This window comes from Pseudorca crassidens, chromosome 18 (assembly GCF_039906515.1).
Source record: "Pseudorca crassidens isolate mPseCra1 chromosome 18, mPseCra1.hap1, whole genome shotgun sequence".
NCBI lineage: Eukaryota > Metazoa > Chordata > Mammalia > Artiodactyla > Delphinidae > Pseudorca > Pseudorca crassidens.
Window position 1 is genome coordinate 79762269 of NC_090313.1, and position 19810 is coordinate 79782078.

The window sequence follows — 19810 nt, forward strand, 5'->3', positions numbered from 1 at the left end:
TCGTTGGGGCACACGGGCTTTCTTTAGTTGCGGCGAGCCGGGGCTACTCTTAATTGTGGTGCGTGGGCTTCTCTTTGCTGTGGCTTCTCTTCTTGCGGAGTAGAGGCTCTAGGCGCGTGGGCTCAGTAGTTGTGGCACACAGGCCTAGTTGCTCTGCGGCATGTGGGATCTTATCTTCCAGACCATGGATCAAACCCACGTTCCCTGCGTCGGCAGGTGGATTTGTAACCACTGTGCCACAAGGGAAGTCTCTCCCTTGCTTCTTTTTTTTTTTTTGCGGTATGCGGGCCTCTCACTGTTGTGGCCTCTCCCATTGCGGAGCGCAGGCTCAGCGGCCATGGCTCACCGGCCCAGCCGTTCCGCGGCATGTGGGATCCTCCCAGACCAGGGCACGAACCCGTGTCCCCTGCATCGGCAGGCGGACTCTCAACCACTGCGCCACCAGGGAAGCCCTCCCTTGGTTCTTATACTGTGCTGCAGGTGGAGTGGTTTCTTCTTTCTGTAGACTCTCCTTACTCAGGTCCTTTGTTGTTAAACATTCTCATGGAGCTCAGGATGCTCTTCTCCCTGCTGTTTGAATAGTTGGTCTCAGCTGAAGGGTCGCTTTATGGAGAGGATTTTCTGGACTGTGTTATCTAAAGTGGCGCCTCTGTTATTCTTTCTGACAGCATCGTTTTTTCTTCTTAGGTCTTAAAATGGTTCTTTTGTTTACTCATTTTTTTGGAGGGGGTGGGTCTCTTAGAAGACTTTCAGGGATTGTTTATCATTGTATCCCTAGCCCCAACTGCAGTCTTGGTACCTGTTAGGTAATCAAATACTTACTGATGGACTGACTGTATCTCAGATATCTGAGGTAATACAAGTGATTTATAGGAGTGGTATCACAGGGATTTAGTTTCTAAATGTAGACATCTTGTGTAATCAAAATTTCTCTTGAAAATACCTTTAAATTGTCATAAAATGTTGTATACTACACATGCCTTTAGGTAAATGACCTTGTACACAGTATATATAATGATTACCACACAGTATGCAAAACTATGTGTAAATTATATGTCTGTGCTGTTTTGAAATTACAAAAGAGGCAGAAAAATAGAAAAAAGGGGAAATTAAAAAGCTTCACCTATGATAATAAAGGTATGTCCACATCTTTAAACATTAGAATCACACCTAGAGCAGCAGAGGTGCTCATGCCTGGAGCTCACAGGAATTGGGGAGGCATAATGATAGGTGCTCACTTTTCAAATTTTTTTCCCTTTCCCTTTTTTCTTTGGTTTGTTTTTTTAAAGATCATTTCAGGTTAACTTCAATGAAGATATAGTGGTCTTTTCTTACTATTTTCCAACTGATACCCTAAAGATGATGTTGGAGTTGCTTCCTTAGAAGGAGGAAAAAGTGTATGTTTTAATTTCAGTTTAGAGAAAGATATTTTCCCTTTAAAACAATCCTTTAATGTTAATATAAATGTTATCTACACTCACTGATTGTTAGCATTTTGTCATAGTTTTTTCACTATGTGTACAAATTTGTTTTTTTCTTAGCTAATTCATTTAAGAGTCAGCAGTGGATACATACTTGACCCCTGATTACAGTACTTGGCATGTATCTTCTATGAATAAAGCCACAATATAATTGTCACACTGAGGAAACAATGTTTATCCAATATTTTTATTTAATATTGAATATTAAAGTTTAATTTTAATTGAATATTATGTTTCCCCATTGCCTAGTAATGTGTTTTATAACTTATTTTTTGCAATCAAAGATCACACATTGAATTTATTTACATCTGTTATTTCCTTTTATCTGTTTTAGCTCCCCAAATGACAAAAATGTCAGTGTTATGACATTAGCATTATTATTTTTTTAAATTTTATTTATTTGTTTTTGGCTGCGTTGGGTCTTCGTTGCTGCCCGTGGGCTTTCTCTAGTTGCGGCGAGCAGGGGCTACTGTTCGTTGTGATGCGCAGGCTTCTCATTGTGGTGGCTTCTTTTGTTGTGGAGCACAGGTTCTAGGCATGTGGACTTAAGTAGTTGTGGCGCGTGGGCTCAGTAGTTGTGGCTTGCAGGCAGGCTCTAGAGTGCAGGCTCAGTAGTTGTGGCATGCGGGCTCAGTAATTGTGGCTCACAGGCTCAGTAGTTGGGGTGCAAGGGCCTAGTTGCTCCGTGGCACGTGGGATCTTCCCAGACCAGGGCTCGATCCCATGTCCCCTGCATTGGTAGGTGGATTCTTAACCACTGTGCTACAGGGGAAGCCCCAGTACATTTTCCTCTTGAGGTCTCTTCTGATTTTTCTCTAGGGTGGTGGTGGCCTCGTGGTGTTGAAGTGGAGGGTGCAGGTTTCAGTCGTTGCTGGCCTCGGTTCAGGTGTAGTTCTTACCTGGCTCTATTACTCTTTGAATGTTTGTGGCCCTGCCAAGGCTTCCAGTGGTTAAGTGGTCCATATAGTGCATCTTCTTCATTTTGTCCCTGGGCCCCTTTGGGTGCTCTTAGAATACTAGATCTTCCTATGGGCTGGGTGGGTTCAGGAATTCTTGGCTGCTTTCTCACACCTCACTGGGTTATGTGTACTCTTGGAGGCTGTGTTTACTTATTCTTTCTTATGTTTCTGTTTTTACATGTTGGACACGAGATCTCACCCTGGAAAATGAGGCCTGTGAGTCCCTTTTCTTTTGAGTTCCCATGCATTTTATCTGAGGTTTCTAATTTCGCTGTCTTCATCACCCCAAGGTATTCCACATCTGCTTCTAATTCATTTTCTCTCTAAAATGTCTTCATTAGCCCAGGAATAACTTTATAAATAACCGATTTATATCTTTCCTTTCCCTACAGTGGAGGATTTAGTCTCTTAATCTCTGGACCTTTATTTATTTGTAAAGGGAAGCATTCTGAACTGCGAAAGCCCTTTCACCTCTCTAGCTCCTCTGTTAACACCTCAAAAATTAACCGTGACTTTTTTGTCTCTGAAGCATCTCTGTTCAGAAGGCAGTATAAATAGATTTTAGTCTGTTTGCATGGTGAGAGACTGATAGCAAGGAAAGTTTTAATATCAGTATATCATCTACTGCAGTTACTTCTCTTTCTTGTCTTTCCTCAGTGAGCTTTCCCTTCCTTTGGAAAACAATAAAGGAGGGTTTCCAGGTCAGATCTGTCATCATCCACTCTTCTTGTCCCCCCACCCCGTTTCCTCCTTGCATGTGTTGCTTCTGGCCCCGCCTCGTTCCCTTTTTCTTGGCTGATAATCTTTTAGGTCTCATTTTGGGTTTTAGAAAGACTTTTCTTTACAAGACCGGTTGGACACGGAGGGAGGCTGGCAGGTGGGCAGTGGTGGGAATTTGAGGTGATGGGGTTGGGGGGATGAGGACGACACACACAGAATGAGAGTCAGGTACTCGCTCTTCTGCATTGTGCTTTGTAAAAGTTAACTGCGGTGCTCACGCAGGTTCGTGGTTGATGTATTTTTCTGTCACCTTGAATAGACTCCATTCTCTAAAAATAAACACTCATTTTTGACTTGGACATTCACCTGTGTCTGTGCAGCCAGTGTTTTTGACTGATTTCAGACATTTTACTCAGGAAAGAAAATTTCCAAGTATGTATCTTGGAGTTACTATAAAAGATTTCTAGGAGGACGTTAATTCTTGATACTGTATTAATTCTTATTAATGCTTTTTACCTGTCCAGGACCCCTCGTCCAGTCATTGTGGAGCCCATGGAGCAGTTTGATGATGAAGATGGCTTGCCAGAGAAGCTAATGCAGAAAACTCAGCAGTATCATAAGTAAGATTTTACTAACAAAGATAATTTAGATCTGTGCTCTCAAGGGTATTTATTACTTCACATTTGTAATCGAGTATTGTTGGATTATAAGGTGTGCTGTTTAGTCATACAATCTGGTTAGTAGAGTGGGCTGGTCTACATGGAATGCTAGTTTTCTTGTGTATATTGGTAAAATGTTAACTTGACTTTGAAGTCTCAACTTTTACAACTGGGGCATGGATGGGGTAGGTAAGAGGATACTGTCAGTAGTATTTATGCCAGAGAAACAATGATTTTTTTTTTTTTGCGGTACACGGGCCTCTCACTGTTGTGGCCTCTCCCGTTGCGGAACACAGGCTCCAGACGCACAGGCTCAGTGGCCATGGCTCATGGGCCCAGCCGCTCTGCGGCATGTGGGATCTTCCCGGACCAGGGCACGAACCCGCGTCCCCTGCATCGGCAGGCAGACTCTCAACCACTGTGCCACCAGAGAAGCCCTGAATTTTCTTTTTTTGATATTTATTTATTATTTATTTGGTTGCACCGGCTCTTAGTTGTGGCAGGTGGGCTCCTTAGTTGCGGCTCATGGGCTCTTTTAGTTGCTTCTCGGCAGCTCCTTAGTTATGTCATGTGGGCTCCTTAGTTGTGGCATGTGAACTCTTAGTTGTGGCATGCATGTGGGATCTAGTTCCCTGACCAGGGATCGAACCTGGGCCCCCTGCATTGGGAGCACGGAGTCTTATCCACTGCACCACCGGGGAAGCCCCAATAAAGAATTTTAGATATGTAAATTTCTGTATTTAGTATGCTTCAGGTGTATTATGAATTAAGAGTTAGGAGACTTTTTGAAATATTTATTTATTTATTTATTTATGGCTGCTTGGGTCTTAGTAGCAGCACATGGGGTCTTGTTGCGGTGTGCGGGCTTCTTTATAGTTGTGGTGCATGGGCTCCAGAGCCCGTGGGCTCCAGAGTGTGTGGACTCTGTAGTTGTGGCACGCAGGCTCTCTAGTTGTGGCACGTGGGCTTCTTGCCCCGCGGCATGTGGTATCCTAGTTCCCCGACCAGGGATCGAACCGGCGTCCCCTGCACTGCAAGGTGGAGTCTTAACCACTGGACCACCAGGGAAGTGCCATGAGTTAGGAGACATTTTGGCAGGGGTGGAGTGGAGAAGGTTCTAGTTAAATAACTTGGCAAAGAGTTAAGAATTTTTCTTAAAGATGAAAAAGAAAAATAGCCTGTTTTCAAAATGTTATATGTTATTCTTTTTGAATTACTTTTCACTCAGTGTGATTCAGATATTTTTGCATAAGTGGCCTGTATGAATATGTTGTATTGTTCTTAACCAGTCACTCATTTATTATAGTAAATAAAACTGTAATGGACTTCCCTGGCGGTCCAGTGGTTAAGACTCTGTGCTTGCAAAGCAGGAGGTGTGGGTTTGATCATCTCTGGTTGGGGAGCTAAGATCCCACATGCTGCATGGAGTGGCCCAAAAGAAAAAAACAAAAAACCTGTAATATTTGCATGCATGAGTTCAACAAATATTGGAATGCCTTTGTGCTAGGCACTGTTCTTGGTCCTGCCAGTGCAACTTAGAACTGTTTTTGCCCTCACAATGCTTAACGTTTCTCATGGTGGGGCTATACAATAATTAATGAACCAAAGATTATAAAACATATGAAGTAGTGAGAAATACCATTTAAAACCAAGAAAGTGAGGTATGATGGCTTAGATCAAAGGGTATGCATATTTAACTGTGATTAATACTGCCGGATGGTTCTCTCCAAATACTATACCAATTTATACTTATGAGTGTATGTATAAAAGTATTTTTCTTTGTCCTGACAGAAGATGGATGTTATGATGTTAAGATTTGATAGTGTAGGCTCAAGATGACATTTTATGCATGTTTTAATGAGCATTCCTTGATTTTAGTGCAGATGGATGTTTTTCCTTGTAGTTGATTTAAATGACAAATATGGGTGCCTCTTATTATTATTTTTAAAATAAATTTAGTTACTTATCTTTGGCTGCGTTGGTTCTTTGTTGCTGCACGTGGGCTTTCTCTAGTTGCGGCCAGCGGGGGCTGCTCTTCGTTGCAGTATGCAGGCTTCCATGGCAGTGGCTTTTCGTGTTGCATAGCACAGGCTCTAGGCGTGTGGGCTTCACTAGTTGTGGCTTGCAGGCTCTAGAGCGCAGGCTCAGTAGCTGTGGTGCATGGACTTAGTTGTTCCACGGCACGTGGGGTCTTCCTGGACCAGGACTCCATCCCATGTTCCCTGCATTGGCAGGAGGATTCTTCACCACTGTGCCACCAGGGAAGTCCCACAGCTGTTTCTTGTCACTACATTTTCCCTCTGTGACAACCTCTCCCTTTATCTCCCAACTTTGTCCCATCCACCATCTTCCCCTCCCCACCCCAAAATAAAAGTTAAAATTTGTGATTGCATGCCATCTGTACTTTTATTGATGAGTGAGAATTATGTTCTTATCAGTACTTTTGAATAACTGAAGAATTTCTTTGACTGTCAGGTACATTCACAGGTCTTAAATTTTTTCGGTCATTTATTCATTCATTCAAAGAAATAAATACTAAATGTGTACAATGTGCTAGGTATGTCTAGGTACTTAGTTACAGTTACAGTGGTTAATAGAAATTTCATGTACTCATTGAGTTTATAGTCTAGCAAGGCAAACAAGTATTAAGCCAGTTGTAGTAAATTAGGCCTACAGTTTTTGGCCTAGCCAATGAACCTGGTACATAACAGTTAACTGTATCTGCTTGTATTACTATCCCTAAAAGTTATACTTTTAGAGAGAAAAATCTGACTTCAGCCAATTTACTTAAGGGACACTTGAGTCATATGTTGCAGCCTACCTTATATAAAATTGTTGAGTGAAAACCAGGAAGGCCTTATTGGAGTTGTTAATTAGGGGAGTGCAGTTTGTAGCATCAGATTGCCTAGGTTTGAATCCTGGTGCCCTTGCTAATTAGTTGGGCATCTTTGGGCAGTTTCTCAAACTTAGGCTTGTTAAAACCTGCTTGACAATGTTGCCGTGATATATTTCACGGAGGGTACTTGTCAACAGTGCCATGAACATTGTAATAGCTCAGTGAATGGTAGTGTTTGTTGTTCTTACATGTCATTTTACCTTTGAAACATAACATTTCTGTGTGTCTTTCCTTGTAAACTTAGGGAAAGAGAACAGCCGCCGCGTTTTGCTCAGCCTGGGACATTTGAATTTGAGTATGCATCTCGCTGGAAGGCTCTGGATGAAATGGAGAAGCAGCAGCGCGAGCAGGTTGATAGAAACATCCGAGAAGCCAAAGAGAAACTGGAGGCGGAAATGGAAGCGGCCCGGCACGAGCACCAGCTGATGCTCATGCGGCAAGGTAAGACGCGTTTCCGTGTAGGTGTCCCCGTTGACACCTATTACTAAGTCGCTAGTTAGGGGTTTAGAGACAGTTGAAACTGAAAATGCTAGAAAGAAACATTTCACTTCTCTGAGAGAACTTCCTTAGGAAAAAAAACTTACTAAAAATAAGTTACCTACATAAATAGTATTGTTGGAGGTGATTAAGGTTGTTAACTTTTGCCAGAAGTGAGTACATGCTTCTGCTGGCAAAGAGAAGCCCAGTGGGGTGATTCTTGGTATGTAGTTGTGGCATAAAGTCACATATCAAGATTTTGTTTGGTGGAAAGAAAAATTATGGCAAATGCTGGCTATTTAAGATTCTTACTACATGTCAAAAGATTTACAGATGGATATTCCTTGGCAGAGATGAAAAAGATTCATGTGTGCTGTTGGGTATGGGAATTCAGGAATACTAAATTCTGAGTATTTGGCAAGAACATTTTAAACACTTGAGGCAGAGCTAACTGAATTTTTAAGAGCACTCATAACAGGTGTTATACATAACATAACATTTACTCGCATTCATTGGTCAGATACCTAACATGTCAAGCTGCTTAAATATATCTCAGAAGCTTACTTCTTCCCATTCCTGTTTCTAGGTTTCTTTTTATCCCTGTCTATATTGTTCATCTCTACCCTTTCTTCTTTCCTGTTAATTCTCCAAATAACTTTTTCTGGTTCTTCCTATTACTCATCTTTTCCATTATCTGTAAAATTTTGGATTTCTTTTTTTAAAAATTATTTATTTATTTATTTTGGCCATGCTGTGCAGCTTGTGGGATCTTCGTTCCCTGACCAGGGATCCAGCCGGTGCCCCCTGCAGTGGAAGCACGCAGTCCTAACCACTGGATCCCCAGGGAATTCCCAAAATTTTGTATTTCTTAAAATAAAGCATCTGATTGCTTTCTATTTTGCTCTTAAATTTTTTGCACTTGTTTTTTTAACTTAGCACTTCAGTAAAGTTCTGTGTACCTTCTCTTGACTGACCCCAGAGGTCATGGCGCCACAGACAGCTGCCCAATTTCTGCAGCAGACTTCTTCTTTTTTAAAAAAAATAAATTTATTTATTTATTTATTTATGGCTGCGTTGGGTCTTCGTTGCCGCACGTGGGCTTTCCCTCGTTGTGATGAGTGGGGGCTACTCTTCATTGTGGTGCGTGGGCTTCTCACTGCGGTGGCTTCTCTTGTTGCAGAGCACGGGCTCTAGGCACGCGGGCTTCGGTAGTTGTGGCACATGGGCTCAGTAGTTGTGGCTTGCGGGCTCTAGAGCGCAGGCTCAGTAGTTGCTGCATTGGCAGGCGGATTCTTAACCATTGTGCCACCAGGGAAGTCCCTAAAGTATTCTTTATACTAGAGCCAGTATTTCTTTAAAAGGTGAAAATTTGATCATCATTCATCTGTAAATCTTTTTGGTAGATTCTCATTTCCTTTTGGGTAAAATCCAGGTTAGTTTTTTTTTTAACTGTTCAGTAAATGTTTATTGAGCAATTGAGCAATTACGGTCAAGTCACTGAATAACTGCGTTGATGCTAAATAAGTTAAAACAAACTCAGCAAACGTTAGAAACTAGTCAGACATTTCTGATTTCATTTGGACCCTAAACCTAGCGTTTCTATAAACTGTAAAATACTCTTTTTCTAATAAAATTGAAGTCATTCATATCATATACTAATATGCTTAAACTAGTTAACGTTTATACTAGGTCTCTTGCAGAAATTTGAAAATTGTTATCTAAGATGAAGTTTTAGAATCATAGGCTGCTTAGACCTGGAAGAGAGAGCTTCAAGTTTATCCAGCCTTAGATTTTATGATTCAAAAATTTGGCCAGGGACTTCCCTGGTGGTCCAGTGGTTAAGACTCTGCTCTTCCACTACAGCGGGCCCGGGTTCAATACCTGGTCGGGGAACTAAGATCCCTCATGCTGCCCCTCATGGCCAAAAAAAAAAAAAAAAAAAAAAAACGGCTACACACCAGAATCTACTGGGAAATTAAAAAAATTTTAATTTCCCAGGCCTCATGGTTGCTCTAGCACTTCTGTCGAGTATGAATTGTTCTCAGCTCTTAGCCTGGCATGCACTTTGCCACTTTATTTTCCTGCTATCTATGGTCATGCCATAGTTAGGAAAAAACATTGATTAGATGTGTAAGCATTTGTGCTGAAAGATATTTGTTGCTGCTACTAACAGGCAGTAGTGTAACAGTCATTACTTGAACCCATATTGAATGTTGGTTGTAGAAGACACCATGTGAGGTACTGAGGATGTAGTGATGACAAAGAACAACATTTCTTTAGGCCTCGTAGAGCTCTTGTGAGCTCTTAGAAAACTTTGCCTCACCCCTAAGGGAGTTTTGACTTTTGAAGCAGAGTAATTTTGTAGTTATTTCCTATGAGCTTTCATTTTATTGCTTTTTGTGTGCTTATTTATAACCCATGTTAACAGTTTTTGGTTTATAATATTAGAAAAGCACATTGCTTATTGTATCTTAGTCCTTGCTTCTGGGTTTACTTCTCCTGAAGTACATCCTGTATTTCAGCAAAAGTCTGCAGGTGATAAATTCGTTTCAGTGTTAGTTTGTTTTAAAAAAAAAAAATTTACAATCTTCTCTTTTGTTCTACAATTTTATATTTTATCGAGCGCTTCTAAGGGTGTATTCAGGTTGGGGAGCAACTTGAAGTAATCTTAGTTCTTTGGCTCTGCAGAGACACAGGGCTTTCTAGTTCACCTATCTTGGAAATGGAAAGCTCAGACAGCACAGAAAACTGTCCTTTTCCCTGGCCCCGCCTTCTGCTTTCTTATAGGAGTCACTGTTTCTTCTGTATTTTAAGTTTCTTCTGTATCCTTTAATGAAAAAAAATCATGCATATGTCAGTAGATCTGTGTGTGTGTGTGTGTATTTATTTATAACCAAGAAGATCTTTTTTGCTCCTTGCTATTTTACTTTCTGTATAAGTGTGTACGTATAGATCTGCTTCATTTTTTAAATGGCTTAATGATACTCTGTTAAATGGCTATAATTAGTTTTGCTCATCCTCTTTTTTTTTTGCGGTACGCGGGCCTCTCACTGTTGTGGCCTCTCCCATTGTGGAGCACAGGCTCTGGACGCGCAGGCTCAGCGGCCATGGCTCACGGGCCCAGCCGCTTCGCGGCATGTGGGATCTTCCCGGACCGGGGCACGAGCCCATGTCCCCTGCATCGGCAGGTGGACTCAACCACTGTGCCACCAGGGAAGCCCTGCTTATCCTGTTTTAATTGATGTCTAGTTCTCTTTCCAGCTTGTTAGTAAAAACAGTGTTGCAGTCAATATGTATATATCTTAGCAAATTTTTGTAAATGTTGATTCTTACTGGACACACCAGTTCCTTTTTTTTTTTTTTTTACACCAGTTCCTTTTAACAATTGCTTCATTTCTATTTTACTGCTGTTTATGTAGTCCTTTCTAGATCCAAATCCCATTATACTTAATACAGGTTATTTTTTTGCTTCACTATCTGTTTTTTGTTTTTTGGTTTTTTTTGTGGTACGCGGGCCTCTCACTGTTGTGGCCTCTTCCGTTGCAGAGCACAGGCTCCGGACACGCAGGCTCAACTGCCATGGCTCTCGGGCCTAGCCGCTCCGTGGCATCCTCCCATACCGGGGCACGAACCCGTGTCCCCTGCATTGGCAGGCGGACTCTCAACCACTGCGCCACCAGGGAAGCCCAGGATTTCCTTTTCTGATGGTTGAATAATATTCCAGTGTGTGTGTCTATATTTCTGTATACTGCATTTTTTGTGTGTGTACATTATGTGTCTGTATGTACACAACCACATCTTTATCCATTCATTTGTTGATAGACATTAGTTTGTTTCCATTACCTTGGCTGTTGTGAATAGTGCAACGGACAATGGAAGTGCAAATGTGTCTTTGAGACCCTGTTTTCTTTTTAATGTTCCTTAACCGTAGTTCTCACACGTTTCTCACATAATTCTCTCAGCCCTATTTTAAATATGTTGAGTCATGACTTTTCTGTTCATCACTTGATTCTCTGATGTTTATCCTTGTGATTTCTGTCAGAAGGTTCACAGAAACAGTGTTCCTGCATCTTCTAAAACATCCATGGTCTTGTACTTTATAAAAAAATTAATTTATTTTTGGCTGCATAGGGTCTTCCTTGCTGCGCGTGGGCTTTCTCTAGTTGCTGCTAGCGGGGACTACTCTTTGTTGCGGTGCACGAGCTTCTCACTGCGGTCGCTTCCCTTGTTGCCGAGCATGGGCTCTAGGCATGCAGGCTTCAGTAGTTGTGGCTTGTGGGCTCTAGAGGGCAGGCTCAGTAGTTGTGGCGTACAGGCTTAGTTGCTCCGTGGCATGTGGGGTCTTCCTGGACCAGGGCTCAAGCCCGTGTCCCCTGCATTGGCAGGTGGATTCTTAACCATTGCGCCACCAGAGAAGTCCTCATGATCTTATACTTTAAACCCTCTCTTGAATGGTGTAAAATTCATGCTTCTTTCTCCCCTTTCTTAAGTACTTGATAGTATGTTTCTGTGGGAAAGTCTGAGATAAACCTGGATTTTTTTCCCTTCTTGTGACTTGATCCTTTTAACAGGCTTCCATGTGAATTCTTTTAAGGTTCAGTAACTTATCCAGGATATGTTTTCCGCCCAAACATTTTGTTATGAGAAATTTTAAACATAAAAATGTTGAAAGAGGGGAAATCCCTGGTGGTCCAGTTGTTAGGACTCTGCGCTTCCATTGCAGAGGGCATGTGTTGGATCCCTGGTTGGGGAACAGATCCCACAAGCTGCATGATGTGGCCAAAAAAAAAAAAAAAAAAGTTCAAAGAATTTTAAGGTATTTAATACTTAGATTTTGTTACTAACATTTTACTATACTTGTTTTATTACATCTTTCCATCTGTCCAGTCTTATATTCCAGATGTATCTTATTGTACACCATCATACTTTTCTTGGGACCAGATGTGCCCTTTCAATCTATAGATTCAGTTCTTATATTTCTAGGAAGGAGCTGTGTTAGATCAGAGAGCATATGTTTAGTCTTCATGACTTGAAGGATATTACATTGAGAGAACACTTTCCTACAGTCTAGCAAATCAGACTTAAAATTTGTCCATATTCCCCTCTATTCCCTTTTTGCTGTATACCCGTGTTTATGATATACTGCAATTATAGATACAGTTTTACGTCTTTTGTGTTTGTTAGGTACACAGTTTTAAATGTTATTTGGTCTGTTAGTGAGTAGTGCTGCAGCTGATACTTTATGTCTGTGGATGCCTTTGGATTTTTTTTTTTTTGGCCGTGTGCGACTTGTAGGATCTTAGTTCCCCGGCAGGGTTGAACCTGGGCCCCTGCAGTGAAAGCACCAAGTCCTAACCACTGGACTGCCAGGGAATTCCCTGGATTATTTTTATAAGAAAAATTCCTATGAGTGTGATTTACTGGGTTAAAGGATTAAAAGCACCTCAGGTTACCTGTTTTTTGGGTAATATTTTCCTCCAGAAGAATATTATCATGGCAGTATACAAATATATAAGCTTTAGTGAAATTTCAGGAACCCTGGATATTAGCAACTTAAAGGAAATAATTTGGAAGATGTAAAATGGTAGTTCTGTTTTAAGTTGATAGTGCTCCTCATGACTGTTAGATAATGTGCTTATCTGATAATTTGATTGTCAGATCCTTTGAGCTAATTATTATACCCATGTTACTGGTGAGAAAGCACGATCTGAGAGGTTAAAGCACCTGTCTTAACTGGCCCAGCTTAAAAGGAGAAGATCCAGTTGTCAGAAAACATTCATGTTCTTTTCTTATTCCTTTTCATGGAAGAAAATGTAATTTTACATTTATTACTATATGTGCCCCTGATTTAAGAACAACTAACCTACAAAATCAATAATAAAACTGTTACAGGATGCACTGTATTGACTTTCTTGGGTAATTAATGATAGTAAGATACTTCGCATGCTTTGGCTTATTGAAGCATTTCCCCTTAGGAATAGAAATAGATTGTATATTTTTGGTCTTTACAAGTCTCGCCAGCTATAGAAATTATATGATAGTTATGGGGTCTCAATGTTGGTTGCAGAATGGAGTCATCTAGGGAGCTTCAAAAAAAAATACTCATAGTTGGTCCACATCCCAAGAGATTTGATTTAATTGGTCTATGGCTAAAAGGTACTTAAGTAATTCTAATGAGCAGTCAAGGTTGACGGCTAATGGTAAAAATGTTTGAACTTAATTGTAGTCATGTTTGGGTTTTAAGATAGCTAAATGTTTTCTCAACTGGCATGTTATCAGAATCGCCTGGTTCCTATCCCATATACCAAAGCAGACTTTCCTGAGCAGAGTCCGAAAATCTTTAAAAAAATTTTTTTTTTAAGTTTCTCAGTTGAGGCTGAACAGCCAGGTTTGCAATGCTGGCATTTTGGAAAGAGCTTTGGAATAAGGATAGATTTGGCTATACATCCCAGTTGAACCATGTAGTGGCTGGATGGCTAGAACACATTTATAATCTGTCTGGATCTTTTTTCTTTGACATAATTAATACATAATTCAATCTGTAGGGAGGATAATACCTTGTTATAATTATGCCTGTGTTGTTATGGTTAAGATGTTTAGAGTTATTGGCACATGAAATATTAACTTTAACTGTTAAGTATTACGTTAAGTGAATTCTGAATATAGCAATTTATTAAGAAACATTCAATTAAGATAATATATGTTTATTTTAGAAATTTCAGGTAACATGATTTTAGAAAAAGAAAATAAAAACAACCAATACTTGTGTTATTCAGGGTATTCATATATCTGTATATGTGTATATATATATTTTATGCATGCGTGCACATGTAATTTGGTAAGATATTACAAAGAGTTTTAATACTTGGGAAGTTTATCCACTGCTTCTCAGATGTGCAAAACAAATGTATCTTTCATTATCTTATTCTGCAGTGGAACCCCTGTTCTTTTTTTTTTCTGGAAATATATTTTATTGTTTTTTTGTTTGTTTGTTTTTGTTTATGGAACCCCTGTTCTTGATGATGTGACATGGGTTGGTGACAGTGGGAATGCTCGTCCTGTTTAAAGTGGTCTTGTTCATATCAGTATTCAGCCCTTTTCCCCTTTCAGGAACTGTCTCCTCATTGCCCTCCTTCATGTGACACAGACCTGATGCAGGAGGAAACCTGCTGATTGTGTTGGGAGGGATGTTTTTGAGTTTTATGCCATGTCCTATCTCATTATTCGTACTGTTTGGTCTGGTTCTTACATGCCCTCTGCTGATGGTTGCCAAGGCATCTTTTTGGGCTTTGAGCTTGCTGCTGAAAAAAATTCTAATTTGTTTAAAACTATGTAAATGAAAATGTAGCTACTATTCTATTTTTAATATGTTCTAGACCCTGTTTTAAAACAGTTACTGCCCATTTTAATTTCTTTTTTTTTTAATTTCTTAATATAAGGATGGATTTATTATTTTCTTCATACACATGAAGAAACGGGCCCAGAAGTGATATTAATTTATTACACAGCTTATAATCTTTCATTGTAAAATGATGTGATAGACAAAAAGGGAAGCTAGGTGCATGAGTATGAATAAGTTACTACATATATTGCCAGTCATAGAGAATCTGTATGCTTATGAATATAAAAATACAGAAGGGGAAGCTAAAAATATTAATCTATAATCAATATCTTGTAGATTTAATGAGGCGTCAAGAGGAACTCAGACGCTTAGAAGAACTGAGAAACCAAGAGCTGCAAAAACGGAAGCAAATACAACTGAGGTAAAGAACATCACTATAACGTATACGTGAATATATGTAGGTTTCATTATGTATGTTATGAATAAAACTCCCAATGCCTGTTATCAACAAGTTATATAACTTGGAAAATACAGGGGAGGAAACCAAAATTGTCGATTTCTGACCACATTTAGGGAATTACTCCAGAAGATAACATAAATCTTTGAGATAACATAAATCTTTGTTATTCTATGTTTTTTATAGCTGATTATGGACACTTTGCAGACAATGTGAACTTACATAAAGGGATTAGGCATTGTTTCGTATAATTTATTGTAAGAATGCACCATGATTTATGGGGCCATTTTTCCAGAGATGGATATATTTGCGTTGATCTGAGTTTTTTTTTCATGTGTATAATACTACTCTGAATGCCGTTAAGCATTTTTGTACTTGTGATAATTTGTTTAAAAAAGATATCTGGAATCCATGGTAAAAAGGGTATGGGCATTAAAGATCTCAGTACATAATAGAGAACTGTGATGGGCAACTTAAAATCTTTTAGGTTAAGTAAGGAAGTTTAAGGGAGTAGTTGATCCAAGATGTAGAAACAAAAATTAACAGCTTTTCTTGTACCTGCAATATTCAGTTGTAAAATATGAGATAAGTATTACTCTTACAAGTTTCAAAAGTCATAATTAGGGGCTTCCCTGGTGGCGCAGTGGTCGAGAGTCCGCCTGCCGATGCAGGGGACGCAGGCTCGTGTCCTGGTCCGGGAAGATCCCACATGCCGCGGAGCGGCTGGGCCCGTGAGCCGTGGCCGCTGAGCCTGCGCTCTGCAACGGGAGAGGCCACAACAGTGAGAGGCCCGCGTACCGCAAAAAAAGAAAAAAACAAAAACATAATTAGGAATTGTTATAAACAAAGATATTATAGATTAAAGCAAACTTAAAATTTTGTTTTGAAAGTGCTATAAAAGTAGTAAGTGCTTGTGACAGGAAGTTAGGTGCTCATGGGAAATAAAGAAAGTGAAAAACTCTTAATGAGTTTGAAGTGTCTTCATGGTCAGGAGATAGGTACTAGACCATATATTTTAGTGTTTTTCTTCCAACTTTATACCTGATTATACCAACGTTTGTGTATTTCTGTCTTGGTACTTCTCTGATTTTACTCTAACCTACTTATTCTCAATTTATGGTACTTGGCAGGCAGCATCAGCATTCTAACCTAGGAGATTGTTAGAAAGTCTCAAGCCTTCCCTCTGAACTACCGAATCATAAACTGATTCACCTGTGCTTTGGTAAATCCTCCAGGTGACTCTGGTGCATCCTAAATTTTGAGAACCACTGGTGTAAATAACTCCCGCCATGAACTTCTTACACGAGGGACCTTTTTCAGTTTCTTTCTTGTTGCTTCTTTCCACTTCATGTAAACGTGTTAAAGTCTCCTCTACTTGTACAAAGAAAAGGAAACCTCCTCTCCCCTAATATAAACCTACCTGAATCCAGCTTTCTTCTCTTACATTTATCCTTGACAAGTAGGCTTTTAAAATTAGTGCCCTATACTAGTGTGCTAAAATAATAAGTAATTAAAACTAAACAGTGTGGGGTGCAAACTACTATGTATGGAATGGATAAACAACAAGGTCCTACTGTATAGCACAGTGAACTATATTCAATATCCTGTAATAAGCCATAATGGAAAAGAATATGAAAAAGAATATATATGTATAAGTGAATCACTTTGCTGTACACCTGAAACTAACATTGTAAATCAACTGTACTTCAGTCAGCAAAAAGAAAAACAAAAACAAACCAAGAAAAAAACAATCAATGTGGGGGAACCCAAAGTAGGGAATAAAAATATAACAGATGAACTTAACTATATTATATATAAATGGACAGCATTGTCACACTGGAAGGAGATGGGGAAGAAAATAAGGAACCTGAATAACTTTGGATAACTGTATCTTGATTGAATACTATAGGCTAGTGGCAAGAACAATATATAAATTCTGTAATCTAGTTAGTAAATGTATTTCTCATAGGGATATAGGTTTGCAATTCTGAAACTACTTTATTTATATACTTTTTTTCTTTCTTTGATCAAAACTTTATTGAAAATAATGTATATACTTTTTTAAGTGAATATATTAGTACAGATCAGTATGAACCAGGTTTCTCATTGTTGGAGAAAGAAAGAAGGGAGAAAGGCTAAAATTAAAACGACTCCTGTGATGTTTAATGGGGATTCTAAGTATCAGTATGAACTGAGTGGCATTTAATCTAGACAGATACAGAAATATAGACATGTATATGTACATCGGTTCATATATATATACATATTTCCTAGCCCTGTCCATCTAGAAGCAGTGATGCCTCAGGAACAATGAGCTCATCTAATGCCCAGATTTTTGTTTCTGAGCACCATTCTCCAATAAAGGGAACCAGGGCTTTTTGGAGAAGTGGTTGATTCCAGGATTTGAAAAGTCCAAGATGAGCCTGACAAATCTTGTGTCAGAGAGAAGCAAAGTACTTGAACAATGCTAGGGCATGTTGAGAGAACACAGGAGCCAAACTGAAGGTGCTCCTAAGGGCCAAAGTTGGAACAATTTCAACAACAAAATAAAAAATGATAGTATTAGATTTTACACTGTTGAATAAAGTAAATATCCATAAGTTTGTGCTGATAAAAGTTATTTTAATGAGTAAGTAAATAAATGGGGAGAATGGACAACTCTTCCTTAGTTGTTAGAAGTAGAATTCCAAATAATAAATGTGAAATGAGTCTGAGAGAAAAATTACCAATGGGTGAATACTGCAGTAATACAGACACACCTTGGAGATACTGTGGGTTTGGTTCCAGACCAGCACAATATATTGCAATAAAGTGAATTTTTTTGTTTCGCAGTGCATGTAAAAGTTACCTTTATACTACACTGTAGTGTTTTAAGTGTGCAATAGCATGATGTCTTAAAAAACAATGTGTGTACCTTAATTAAAAATACTTTCTTGCTAAAAAATGCTAACCATCTGACAACACAGGGTTGGCACAAAACTTCAGTGTGCAAAAGCAATATGCAATTTTTGGGAAGGGCAATAAAATGAGGCACGCCTATAGTTGTTTCATTCAAGATTTCCCAGTAGGTGCTAAGGTTGTTGCACAAAACTTGGGATACAGGATTTGTGGAGTCTCAAATTTGTATGAGGTACTAATGGAAACATAGTAAATTTGAAGTGGAGAAACCCAGCAGATACCACCATTACCAAGCGTTTAGGTTCGTATCACCCTTAATAAGACACGGACACCAGGCACCCCTTGATATGATGCACCCAGAAGTGTACATTGTCATTTCTGTGGTGTTCTTGCCAAAGCTTCATAACCTTATGCTAGTCGTGAGAAAACTTAAGACAAACCTAAATTGAAGGACACTGTACAAAATAATCAGTTCTCTTTAAAAGTGTCAAGGTCATGAAAGACCAAGAGACACTGAAGTGTTACAGACTCGAGGAGACTAAAGAGAAATAATAACTAAATGCAATGTGAGATTCTGGATAGGGTCCTGGAACAGAAGAAGGACATAGTGGGGAAACTGGTGAAATTTGAGTAAGACCTAGAGTTGAACTGTAGCAATGTACCAGTGTGAATTCTTGGTTTTCATAATTGTACTATAGTTATGGAAGATGTTAATATTAGGGGATGCTGCATGAGGGAGATATAGGAACTCTACTATTTCTGCAACTTTTCTGTAAGTTTAAAATTAGTTGGAAATGAAAAATGAAAAAGAGGACTCTATGTACTGGGGATACAATGGAAAACAAAAGACACAAGCTCTGCTGGTGTGGCACTTAGGTAATCTGGGAGGGAGGCAGACATTAGTTGGAATATGATCAGATTATTAAAAAGAAAGTGAAGCGCACAAAATAGAACGCAGTACTTACTGGAATTTTTAATAGGTTACTTGTTTAATAATTGAAATATTGGTTGCTTGACGTGATAAGTATTCTATGTACCTGGTAATTTTTCACCGAATGGTCTTCCATTAATCTTATTTAATGTTGCAGAGGTATATCAGATTCAATTTGAAATTCAGATAAGTGTGTACTAACAATATAAAGATATGTCAACAATTAAGTGATAATTTGATGCGTAACTTTTATGGTTGGCTGTATTTTAGCAGATACAGCCAGTGATAAATCTGTTAATCTTTTCTTGTGCCTGTGGAGTTTGTTTTGAAATTAATTGTAAGAATTGTTTCCTGATTTAAGAAATGTAAATAATGTGTTAAAATTGAGTAATTTTGCAGCATGTATGAAGGAAAGGAAAAAAATAGTGTCTAGGAACTTACTTTACTAATAATTGTCAAATATATCCTGCCCTTGCAGCAGAAAGCAGATAAAAATACAGCAGCCTGCAGAGGTTGGTCTGACTCAGGAGGCTGCCACGTGAGACAGCCAGAGAGTCTGGACACGGCCTTTCTGTTTACCTTAGTTGGGAGACTGAAAAAACTGCTTAAGAAAATACATTTGAAAGAAATTAAATAATTTGGAGTATACAAAATTTTCTGGTTTTCATTTCAATGCTACAAATAAGTTAGGTTTTCGTGGGTCACTTCTTCAGAGGCTGTGACAGTGAAGGTGGACAGGGCTTAGATGGGCTGGTTCAGGCTGTAACTGGCCCACTTAGTACTTGTTCATTTGTTCTCTTCTTTCCTTCCCTTACTCCTTCCTACTCACTCATCTACCCATCATCCATCCATTCTTTCCCTTTTTATGTCATTTGACAAAGTATAAAGATCATCAGATGGACTGAGGCCTTTGGTGGGTGTGGAGGCCATAGTGCTGGACTGGAACAAAGAGCAGGACATTTTTATATCAGTTGTATCATAGCTTAGTGC

General features: G+C 39.3%; 1 protein-coding gene across 1 annotated transcript in view; it reads left to right on the forward strand.

Moving 5' to 3' along the window:
- The window catches only part of PSPC1 (paraspeckle component 1), a 58089-nt gene that overhangs the window by 9868 nt on the left and 28411 nt on the right, over positions 1-19810 (forward strand). The window contains exons 3-5 of the mRNA XM_067713862.1: positions 3685-3780; positions 6960-7156; positions 14871-14955. Of these exons, the coding sequence (XP_067569963.1) occupies positions 3685-3780; positions 6960-7156; positions 14871-14955 (378 nt within the window). The remainder of the gene's footprint in view (positions 1-3684; positions 3781-6959; positions 7157-14870; positions 14956-19810) is intronic.